Below are 12,434 nucleotides of genomic sequence, written 5' to 3' on the forward strand. Positions count from 1 at the left end.
TAGTTAAATGTATGAAAAAAGAAATCAGAGACTATATAGATAATATTTTTCTGAGTTTTGGAATGAGCAGCGTTTTCCAAGTTGAAAAGCAGAAGGAAGACAAGCCCACAGAGGAAAAGTCTTGAATATTTGGCTATTCCATAAACATGTAAACCATTTATGTCAAACAAAGTAAAGGCACCCTGACAGAGCAAACAACAAACAAAAAAATAATGTGAATAATTTGATGAAAATTATAACCAAAATGTGGAGATCACACTCACTGATAATAAAATACTATAAACCTGATGGATAAAAGCACAAAAGTTCTGAAGAAATAATACATGAAGAAGAAATGGAAGGACTAGCAAAGATGTGATAATCAAAGACACTCCCATTAAAACGAGTTGCTCTTTCTGCCCAGCTAAGAGCAATGACTTTTTTAAATGATAATCCTGGTGAGTAAAGCAGGTGTACGTGCCTTGACGGTGTGAATAGAATTTACTCACGCTTCCTGGAAATCAGTTTGACAATAGTCATCAAGAGCTTTAAAACTGTTCATCTACTTTATTTTGGGATATCACTTCTAGGCCTTCTTCCCAAGGAATAGATCTCTGTTCTGGCCATAGGTTATATACGTGGTATTCATCATCAGAGTTACTTTAAAATCCAAAGATTGGAATTGCCCAATAGTCCTGTAATAGGGAAGATATTAAATGAGTTATGGCATAAATATGTCAAGGGCGGTCACACAATCAGGCAAAATGAAGTTTTCCAGGGATATCAGAAATATTCCCAACACAAGGGCAAGAAAAAAGAAGCAGGGCCACGCACAAAGCATGGCCTTGACTGTTGTAGTCTGAGTGTCAGAGGCCTGGAAGGATGTACCCCACTGAGCGAGCACTGTTACATCTGGGGGCGGTGGCTGTAGGTGAGGGTCTAGTTCTTTGCTAGGCAGTCCTGGTTTTCATCCATTTCCTGCAGTAAACCTGCCTTTGTGTGAATAAGCTAAGAACAAACATGGAGATGAAAGGCATCAAGTGGGCTGAGGGCCAATGCCAGGGTGCCTTGGCCTTTGGGGTGGGGCATCTGCTCTTCTGCTGGGTGCCCCAGGGAACCAATGGGATGCTGCCCTGCCCAGTGCCCTCCGCCAGGCCCTGGAACAGCAATCCTCCCTCCAGAACAGCCCCTGCAGACCTCCTGACACCAGCCGCCCATAGCCCCGTCCCTGGCAGAAAATCAGGGTGCTGCCCAGGCTCCTGAACTCTCTAGGACAGGCCATCTTGGTGGTCATCCAATAGTTTGCAGGTTTGCTTCCTGAGATGCAGGCTCCCCCGCGGGAATGTGTGTCAGGGTGCTTGGATGTGCCTCTCACCTGCACCCCTCAAGCCCCGTGACTTCCTCCTGTCTTGTTTTCCAAATGTTGCACAGATTACGATGAATGTGAGGGCCAGGAGCACGACTGTGAGCCAGGGGCATCCTGCCTCAACACCTTCGGGTCATTCACCTGCAGCTGCATGGGAGGTGCCCCTGACCTCCCTGTGGAATATTTTGGAAGACCCTGTGAAGGTAATATTCCCACAGTCCTTTTTCTGGAACACTGTTGGATAACCTGTTCTCTTAAAGACATTCATTCTCAATGTGCTTCTTCTCCAAATGAGGTCAGCATGTTTTTATATCCAGGGAAAGTTTCCTAATATGTGTGTGTCTGTGGGTGTGCGTGTGCCTCTGCATGTGTGCGTGTGCATCCCTCCCATTCTTCCAGACATACATTTCCAGCTGTCTGGGTGGCACCTCATATCTCCAATGCCCGTAACGGGCAAGTACACACATAGTCAGGTGTGTGCTCTGTGATGCTGAAAGGTGACCTTGCAAAATGTACGGCCCACTTGACAAGCGACACAGGGGAAACATTTCTCCGTGGCCCCTCTTTCCACTCAGTACTTTTCCATTAAATCGTGCCTTAGTGGATTCAATGTGAGATGGCCCCTTCCATCCAGAGATCTGCAGTCAAGTTGGGGGAGACATGTTTATACAAGTAAACACAGTGTCCCAGGGAATACGGAATATGCTGTGCTTGAGGTAAAAGCAGGAGACCCAGAGGAGATGGTTGTCCTGTGAGGTTAGGGAGGGCTTCCTGGAAGAGGTGTCTTGGAGTTGGTCTTAAAGGACAGCTAAGACAGCACCTGGCAGGAGGGGCTGCAGGGGGCTGGATGTGATGGTTGTGTGCCGGGGCACAACTGATGGAGGTGGGTACAGGCCAGTCTTGCAGTCTGGGCTGGCTGAGATGCGGGTGCCTGCAGGAGATGGCAGGAGGGCAGAGGGAAGCAGGCTGTCAAGAGAGGCTGGTGAGGCCAGAGAGAAGGCTGTGAATGCCATGATCAGGGGTTTGGACTCTATCTTGGAGACGGGGGAGCTGGGTGAGGAGGCAGCACTAGGGGGGCCCCACCTTGAGATGAGAGACTGCAGGTGCCAGTGCGGAAGGCAAGGAGCTGGGCTGTGGATGAGGGACCAGGGAGAGCTCAGATGTGTCCTGGGCCTGCCGCATGCAGATGGGGAGTGAGCCCTCGGAGAACATGGATGTCTTTACAGCCTCCTTGTTCTAGAAAGAGACCTAGTGTGTTTGGGGAGAAGCAGGAAGCCAGGGCAGGAGCTAGGGACTGAAGGATGCTAAGAGTAAACATCATTAGCCCATCTTAGAGATTAGACGGCTTGTCCACCAGCTTGGCACATGCCTGGGGTCAGCCTGGGGGAGGCTGGGGGGCAGGGGGCCCCTCGGTCTCCCTGCCCACGGGAGCCCATGGCAAGCCAAGCTGCTTGGGCGGCAGAGACGTGCAATGTGTGTGTGTACACGGCTGGGGCTGGAATGTGCAATCCCAGGTGTGTGGTGCTGCGTGGCACAGAGTGGCTCCTACCCGCTCTCCACCCCGACCCTTCGGAGCCAGCCTCACAAGCCCTGAGTGCAGACCCACCCTTTGCTTCTGTCTCCTTGTGCCTCACAGGTGGCTCTCCTGGCAGTGCAACCCAAGACCCTGGGTCCTCTCTGGCCCCTGGCCCTGAGCAGCCCCTCACCCCAGCAGGAACTAGGGCTGCTTCTGTGCCAAGTGCCCACCTGGCCTCCCAGAGCCTGCCTGAGCGACTGAACCTGACCGGAGCGGTCAGAGTGCTCTGTGAGCTTGAGAAGGTGGCCATTGCCATCCAGAGACGCTTCCTGAAGCAGGAATTCATCCCCGAGTCCTCCCTGTACCTGGGCCACCCATCCTGCAATGTGAGCTACCGCAACAGCACGCATGTGCTCCTGGTGGCCGGGTGGACCGAGTGTGGAACCGTCGTGCAAAGTGTAAGTCCCAGGATGTGCACGGAGTGCAGGGGTGAGGGTGCACATCTATCCTGGGGGACCAGGGAAGACTGAACCCCGAGATCTCTGACTCAGCTAGGGACCCAGGAAAGAGGGTCAGGATAGGGCTGAGTTCTCTTGGGGGGGACTGGACTGCACCCTAGAATCAGGAGTTTTGGGCCCTGTCCTGAATGGATTCTGGTGCAAAGGGCCTGGGGTAGGTCTGGAGATGGGTGAGCTGGGTGAGAAGGCAGAGCACTGGGGTAGGAGACAGCAGGTGCCAGGGAAGCAGGTGATGAGTGGGGCTATGGAGGGCCCAGGGAGCGGCTGAGACATGGCCTGCCTACCTTGTGCAGACTGCAGAGCAAGTCCTCAGAATGCAGATGCCTTACCTCAGGGTTTAAAGAGCCCCTTTCAGTGATTTTGATGTACAGGCAGGACATGTTTCCTGCACTGTGGGAGAGGAAGAGGGGCAGGAAAAAGCCTTTGTGTTAGTATGAGCATCCGTGTGTGCAGGTGTGGGTGTGCATGTGTGTGTCTGTGTGTGGGTGTGCACATGTGTGTGTCTGTGTGCATATGTGTGTGTATAGGGTGTGTGAGTATGGGTGTGTGTGGGGGGGTGTGTGCATCCACATGGTGGGGAAGTGGGTGACATTACCAGAACTCCCTGGCCAGAGGCACCGTGATCCTGTGAGTAACTGCTTATTGCCGAGTGTGGCCGGGGAGGGGTCTTTGCGTCGGGCACAGAGGGAAGCCCAGCCAGTGGAGTGGGAGCACCCTGGCCTGGATGTACCTCATGTGCAGGAGGGCTCTGGGCCCACGTGGAGTGACTGGTTTGTAGCACCCACCCCCATGTTTGGCTGACCCAGCTGTGCATCCTGCTTCCTCGCAGGTTGCTAGGAAAGGGTGTCTGTGTGGTTCTGGGAGGCGGGGCCGCTGGGCCCTGGTGGAGGGTGTGTACGGAAGGGGCCGGGCGGGTGCTGTAGGTGGGCTGGGGGAGGGTCTTGCAGGGGCCTGGCCACCAGGGCACTGGGGACAGGGGTGCCCGCTTCAGGGCAGTGGTTCCCAGGGGCTCAGGAGCCTGCCTTCTGTCCCTGAGGGCCTTTTGAGGGCCATCCTGGCCCTTGTTTCCTCGAACAGGGCAGGGCAGGGGATCACCCCAGAGGCCCCTGTGGGCCCGCTGGCTGGGGCTCCTTGGGCAAGGTCATCATTTCTCCCCTAACGACCCCCGTCCGGGGCTGGGGTTGGGGGGCAGGTATTATTATCCACACTAACTAGAGGGACCTGGAATTTCAGCAGGTTTGAGTAGGGTCAGGGTCAAGGTCAGGGTCACCCTGCCTCTGAGGACTAGCCCTGTGGCCTCCATGACCTTGCCCTTCTAGGGGCCTCCAGGGGCACAAGGTGGGTGAAGGCCCCTTGCCCTCGGATGTTCTGGGTAGAATATGGGCATGCTCTCTGTGGGGGCAGGTAGGCCCCAGGCTCCAGCCGGGATGAGTCTGCAGTTGACGCCAAGAGCCACGGGCACAGGGAGGGCGGTCACAGGCTGACAGGGTCAGAACCAGGAGGGTGTGCAGAGCAGGAGGCACAGACGGGGACCTGAGAAGGAGCCCACCCAGGGGGCAGGGGCCCCAGAGGCTGGGGAGGGACGCATGGGAGGCTCCTGGGGAAGAGACTCAGCTACGGATGGATGGGACATGGGAACAGGGCACAGAGAATGGCTTGGAGGGGCGGGCAGGCTGCCTGTGGCCAGCACGGACATGGTGTGCAGGCCGGGCACTGCCGGGTCAGTGTGGGTGTCGGCATGGATGGGGCATGTGGGGGCCCCACTCGCCTCCCTCAAGTGGGATTCCACTTTCCTCAGGGGTCCTCAGACCCAGAGATGGGGCCCCGGGTTGAAGGAGCGACCAGGGACATTTCCAGTGACCAGAAAGCCTTTGTCAGCTCCCGCCTGCCCCTCCAACCAGCACAACTTAAACATGACCATCGGGGTTTTGCTTCCTTCTCTTAAGGACGCCTGAGACCCTCAGTCAGCGATGGGCTGTGTCGAGGGGGAGTGAGCAGCTGGGAGCAGTGGGCAGCGTCTGGCTGGAGGGGGGGTGCGGGCAGAGCCGCCGGTGGGTCTGGGTCCATGTTGGCATCCTGCTGGGGGCTTGTAGGACCTCAGTGAACGATGCTAAAAAGAAGACACAGATCCTGGCCACAGAGATTGGCCGGTCAGCACCACTAGGTGGTTCCAAGGGTGAGTCAGCCCTCCCTGCCGAGGGGTGCAGGGGCCCAGAGATGGAGGCTGCAGAGGTCACCTCGCTCCCTTTGTTTTTCTGAGCTAGACTAACACCTGATTTAGCAACTAAATCAGGAGGGTTCAGGGCGCATTCAGATCAAAGGGAAGTTCATCTGCTGTGAGTCAGCCAAGCCCCAGAATCTGCAGGAGTCCTGGATGGTTATTTCACATTTGTTAGAAACCAAGAGACCCCAAGACTTCTTTATAAGAAGTCCCCCACATACAATGGATTATGTACAGGTAGCAGGTTCTGCCTCCCCCCACCTTTTTTGTGAAGTAGTTTAAATTTTATTGACCTCCTGGTTTTTAAAAAAGTTACATTTAAGTCTTCCCCTCCAAGTTTGATGTACTAATACAGATCACGCAGAGTATGCTGTGGAGAGATACAAATCAGTGCATGCCCGAGGAGATTCACTGGAGTGCAGAATCATCTTTACAAAAACACCGACAATTCCTGTGAAGATAGGAGACTGTCCAGGCTTTCTAAGGCACTTTCCAAAATGATTTAAGGCACAAAATATACACCATTCTAAATACACACATCCTAGAAGATCTGGCTTCATGCCTTATAAAACAGCATGTTTGAGTGAGAGTCCACTTCTTAGCTGACAAAAACCACAGGACCTATAAACACACAGATAATTACTCCAAAATACGGAGATACGAATACAAGCATCTTATTTTAAGAAGCAAACACAGAAGATGGGTATAAATATAAAACTGTTTAAATGCTTCCACTTTGGGTAATTCAATGAAAATCTTTGCAAGTTTGCTCTGCAGAGAGAATGCATCACTAGTCTCTACTAAGGAAAGTGAATTTTAAAAACAAATATGGTTTTCCATAGTTCTATTTCCACTATTTATATCAAGACCTAGAGGGACCAATCATATCCAATAGGGAAAGACTCCTTGATGTAACCAGCGCCCCCAGTGTTTGCCCAGGTCTGTCTGATGTACACAACCAGGGGAACACGCCGCGCTCTCATTTCTTGTGAAGCAGCCCGTGCAGAGGGGATGCAGATGCTGCCAGAGGGAAGGAGAATCAAAACGTCCCTGTCCTCAGCGGTGTTCACATCACACCTCCAGAAGGGCAGGGGTCTCCCTCAGTCCTTTGCTTCTTCACATACCGTTTTGTTTTGAAACCCACTCACGTCCCTCCCTGTTGGGTGGGGACAGATTCCGTGTTTCTGTCACAGGCATGGGTCCCCTTAGTGCTGTTAGCCTCAGGATTTCTGTTTTCAGAGAGCGCTGGGCCAGCAGCCTCATCACCACTAACGCGGTCCTGTAGCTCGTAATCTGCCCTGCTCTCCCACCCTCCAAGAAGGGCCAGAGCTCCTGCCTTGTGTGGGCAAGTGTTCCCACCACCTGTCGCGGACGCTGCGTCACTGGCCTCGCTCCCAACCACACCCCTTGCTTCCTCCTCATTCGATGATTCTGGCGCATCTGTTACACACAAAACTTCCCTTGTCTAGTTCTAAGCGGCGAGAGCTGGTGACTTTCGCAGAAGTGGTGCCGTGCCCTCCGCTGAATGTCATGCCTCTGTGCATCACAACCGGAGGTGATTCCCAGCTGGGTCCCTGGTGGCTCTGCGACCTTTCAGGAGGTGTCAGCAAAGGGGCGTTGATCTCGGCAAGTTGGCCACCTTGACAGTCAAACTCCAAGTTTGTAAAGCACTTCAAACAAATAGTTACAACTTCAGGCATTTTGTCAAACAAAAGAATCCATTCAGCTCCAGTAGCTGATGGCCATTTTCACAGAAATATTTATCTCCTACAATGCTCCCCACCGGAGCCCTCTGGGAAATCACCCGCATTCAGGGCCTCCGTCTCTGGGGCTGGCTCTGCAAAAACTGCAGAACCCTCTCCGACTTTGGAAAGCTTGGCTTCTTTGATGCGGGTGCACTGCTGTCTTGAAATCTCTTCTTTTGGCTACACTTTCACCCTCCAAGCAGCCTGCACTTAATTCCATTTGTCGTTGGAGTAATTTCTCCGTCGCAAAACCAGCGGGTGTAGCACTGTTCCCCGTACACTCAGGTCCATCCTTGGCAGGGTAGTGCCGCTCCTGGGCAGCCTTCAGGATCACACCCATTTTCTCAGGTTGTCCTCTGGATTCTGGCTGGTTATTCCCCCCAGACTATAGAATTTGGACAGGAGGCCAGGTTGCAAAGTGGCAGACTTCAAATAGTTTATTTTAATCTTGGTTTCTTTGGTGAAAGCCTTGTGCTCTCATCTTCAGAAATGTACTTGGGGATTATCTGGGAGGAATCTGATCTGTTATTTTGGGTTTCGCCTGAGGTAGTATGTCCCCAGGTCTCTTCCAATGAAGAAAACAAGTGTAGGAAACCGGCTAAACCAAGAGTCAGGACATTAGGATCTTTGGCAATTTACCTTAGGGAAACATTGTCAGGTTTTTCACACGTGGGAATAAGCCTTAAAATAGAACCCTTCCCGCACCTGGAGTTTTGGTCTGCGGCCGTGCTGGGGCCCCAGAGTCACTCATGCCCCATTTGTGTTCAGAACACGACGGACACGGTGGTGAGGACCACACTGAGGAATGACCTGTCCCCGGAGGGCATCATCCGCCACCTGAAGATCCTGGGCCCCATCCGCTGTGCCTTCCGGAACGACCTCCTGATGTCGTCCGGGTACACCCCGGAGTGGGGGTGAGTGGGCAGGGCTCCCGTCTCTCCGCAGCTCACCATCCTCTCAGACGCCTTTGATTTGGGGTTTCTTTTGGGCTTCCATTATTGAGGACCCTTCTGAAAGACTGGAGGTACAGACAAACAGTGGCCAGGACTTGATTAATAGCTGCCAGCTTTCCTAATTTGTGTCCCCACCTCCGACCAGAGTAAACCCCTATGCTCCCCTATTCAATCACACGGGATGCCCTACTTCCAGTGTGCCTGCCCAGTGTGCCCACAATGAGGCCTCCATCAGGGTGTGCCTGAGCCCCTCCCTGCCTGTCTGCGATACTCCACAAACCTGAGTGACGGGCTGACCCCCTGCTGCAGCAGCTTGCGATAAATGGGCTTTCTCTGCTTGTCCTCACTGGGGTGGGCTTCCTTATTTCCACACTTCTGTGGCATTGCTTTGTGGGGGGGGGGAATGGGAATGGGAGGGTCACAGGAGCGAAACCCCTGAAAACCTCTCCCTCTTGCAGGGTTTACACCATCATCGAGGACCTCCACGGCGCTGGAAATTTTGTCACTGTAATGCAAGCATTTATTGGAGACTCCCCTATACCTCGGAACTATAGTGTGTCTGCCATCGATGACGTCAAGATAGAAGTGGGGCTCCATAGGTTGCAGAAAAGCAACCTCAAGGTGGTGCTGACTGAGTGCTGGGCCACACCATCCAGCGATGCCAGGGACCCGGTCATGTTTGGCTTCATTAACAACAGGTAGGGGCCTGGGTGGGTGCTGGGCACTGCCATCCCTTTGCTGTGTGACCTGCTTTGGGCCCTCTGAAATCCTGGACGCACACAGATAATGGACCTTGGGTTTCAGAGACACCCCCAGGAGACTCTCCTATTGGCATTTGGAGAGTCAGCTGTCCTTGCCCCAGGGAGCCTGTGGGGACACTCTGTTCACAGTAGGTGTGTTGGGGAGAGGCTCATGGGGGACAAGGACAGGAGGGCCTGTCTACAGAGCTAATGAGTCGCCTTCCCTCTCTTCCCAGCTGCCCCATCCCCAATACACATACAAATGTGATCGAGAATGGGAATTCCAACAAGGCCCAGTTCAAGCTGAAAATCTTTTCCTTCATCAACAACTCCATCGTCTACCTGCACTGCAAACTCCGCATCTGCATGGAGTCGCCTGGGGCCACATGCAAAATAGTAGGTGTCTCTGAGTCCTGCTTCCGTTGGCCTCATGAGCTCCTTACTGCCGAGGAGAGCTCCTCTGTTGTCAAAGGCCCAGGGCCTAGGGAACCCGGGCCTGATTCTGGGAGGAGGCACTGGGCCTGCAGACTGGGCCCCTGAAAGATGTGAAATGAGGTTTGGACAGGGGGCAGCCCAAGGGTGGGGGACCCATGCAGCTGGGTGGTGACTTAAGTCCTGAGGCCACGCCATCTACGGGCCATGATAGCCGAATGTCCTTGCCATGAGGCTGTGGTGCTTCTCTTCCATGTGATTTAACATACATTTAGGTGTAAAAGTGATATATATATATATATATTTTTTTTTGATTTTTAAATTATTTTATTTTATTTTTTGTAGATAATTATTTTTTATTGAAGGGTAGTTGACACACAATATTACATTACATTAGTTTCAGGTGTAAAACATAGTGATTCAACATTTATATACATGACAATTCTAGGTACCAGCTATCACCATACCAAGCTGTTACAATATCTTGACTATATTGATTACATCCTGGTTACTTATTATTTTACCATTGGAAGTGTGTACTTTTTTTTTTTCTTTTTGAGAGGGCATCTCTCATATTTATTGATCAAATGGTTGTTAACAACAATAAAATTCTGTATAGGGGAGTCAATGCTCAATGCACAATCATTAATCCACCCCAAGCCTAATTTTCGTCAGTCTCCAATCTTCTGAGGCATAACAAACAAGTTCTTACATGGAGAACAAATTCTTACATAGTGAATAAGTTCTTACATGGTGAACAGTACAAGGGCAGCCATCACAGAAACCTTCAGTTTTGCTCATGCATTATGAACTATAAACACTCAGTTCAAATATGAATACTCATTTGATTTTTATACTTGATTTATATGTGGATACCACATTTCTCTCTTTATTATTATTATTTTTAATAAAATGCTGAAGTGGTAGGTAGATGCAAGATAAAGGTAGAAAACATAGTTTAGTGTTGTAAGAGAGCAAATGTAGATGATCAGGTGTGTGCCTGTAGACTATGTGTTAATCCAAGCTAGACAAGGGCAATAAAACATCCACGTATGCAGAAGATTTCTCTCAGAACAGGGGGGGTGAGGTTCTAAGCCTCACCTCTGTTGATCCCCAATTTCTCACCTGATGACCCCCCTGCGACTGTGCCTGTCTTAGGTTGTTCCTCCCTTGAGGAATCTCACCCGTCTCTGGCTAACCAGTCATCTTCCGGGGCCATACAGGGAAATGTAAAGTTGGTAAGTGAGAGAGAAGCCTTATTGTTTGAAATGGTTAGCTTTTTATTTCTTTGCATATTTATGCCCTGTAGCTTCTATGCCCAGCATTTGTCTTGAGGTACCTTTACCACTTGGAAGAATTATGATGCTCAGTAAATTTGATATGATGCACGAATTCTATTTAAGGGTTGTAATTAGGAAGGAAGAAGAAAAGCTATAGAAGTAGCAGGCGGCAGAAAACATGGGAAGATTGATTATTTCTTTGACATATCTTCTTGTAGAGTAACTTCAGCATGTATAGGTTTTAAGCTACTACTTAAATTGCGCACACACATTAACATAATAGGAGTATAGTTACATAACCAAAGCATACCTGTAATTACCAGCCATCTCCAGTGAAACCAAGAAAACCAGTTAGGCACCTTAGGCATTTGTGAAAACTTATTTATGATACGGTGGATATTGTCCAACTGAACTTGAACAGTCTGAGAGAAATCAGACAAATTAAAACAACCCATTCCTGGGGAATGTTCACATCCCTTATGTTCTTTTAACAGTAAATAGTCTGTAGTTGTAAGATTTTGGAGCGCTACAACTTGCACTTCTCCTAATTCTTGATTGAGTTCCAACAGTATAGATCCAGTCAAATTTGTTGTTTTACTGTATGCACAGGCCAGCTTAGATATCTCCTTCCTCATTCCCATGGCAAGTCCAGGAACTGGTGGGATGAGTGCATCTACAGCTGTAGCAGTGTGTGGATCTTTGTTGGGGTTTTTTGATGATCATCTTCTGGCATGAGTCTTCCCGAGAGTGCTGATGTTGGAAGTTCTTTTTCATATTGTATCTTAGTTCATTTTCGGGGTAGCTCAATTAGGCTTTGATCCTCTGTATAAACACAAACAGACCCTTTGCCTACACTTTTATATGCCCTTTATACTGTTGTGTAGAACTCATTGGAGGTTACCACACAGGAACTGCCCTTTTTTTTTTTTTTTTTTTGGTATCACTAATCTACACTTACATGACAAATATTATGTTTACTAGGCTCTCCCCTATACCAGGTCTCCCCTATAAACCCCTTTACAGTCACTGTCCATCAGCATAGCAAAATGTTGTAGAATCACTACTTGCCTTCTCTGTGTTGTACAGCCCTCCCCTTTCTCCCACCCCGCTATGGATGCTAATCTTAATACCCCCCTACTTCTCCCCCGCCCTTATCCCTCCCTACCCACCCATCCTCCCCAGTCCCTTTCCCTTTGTTACCTGTTAGTCCATTCTTGAGTTCTGTGATTCTGCTGCTGTTTTGTTCCTTCAGTTTTTCCTTTATTCTTATATTCCACAGATAAGTGAAATCATTCGGTGTTTCTCTTTCTCCGCTTGGCTTGTTTCACTGAGCATAATACCCTCCAGCTCCATCCATGTTGCTGCAAATGGTAGGATTTGCCCTTTTCTTATGGCTGAGTAGTATTCCATTGTGTATATGTACCACATCTTCTTTATCCATTCATCTATCGATGGACATTTAAGTTGCTTCCAATTCTTGGCTATTGTAAATAGTGCTGCGATAAACATAGGGGTGCACTGATCTTTCTCATACTTGATTGCTGCATTCTTAGGGTAAATTCCTAGGAGTGGAATTCCTGGGTCAAATGGTAGGTCTGTTTTGAGCATTTTGATGTACCTCCATACTGCTTTCCACAATGGTTGAACTAACTTACATTCCCACCAGCAGTGTAGGAGGGTTCCC

At 50.3% G+C, this 12,434-nt stretch overlaps 1 protein-coding gene across 1 annotated transcript in view; it reads left to right on the plus strand.

Annotated features, from left to right (window-relative positions):
• Nucleotides 1-12,434, plus strand: part of UMODL1 (uromodulin like 1) — a 108,714-nt gene that overhangs the window by 40,868 nt on the left and 55,412 nt on the right. The window contains 5 exon segments of the mRNA XM_057504873.1: nt 1,411-1,548; nt 2,982-3,319; nt 8,114-8,259; nt 8,757-8,996; nt 9,275-9,434. Coding sequence (XP_057360856.1) covers nt 1,411-1,548; nt 2,982-3,319; nt 8,114-8,259; nt 8,757-8,996; nt 9,275-9,434 — 1,022 coding nt within the window.

The sequence above is a fragment of the Manis pentadactyla genome, chromosome 1 (assembly GCF_030020395.1).
Source record: "Manis pentadactyla isolate mManPen7 chromosome 1, mManPen7.hap1, whole genome shotgun sequence".
Taxonomy (NCBI): domain Eukaryota; kingdom Metazoa; phylum Chordata; class Mammalia; order Pholidota; family Manidae; genus Manis; species Manis pentadactyla.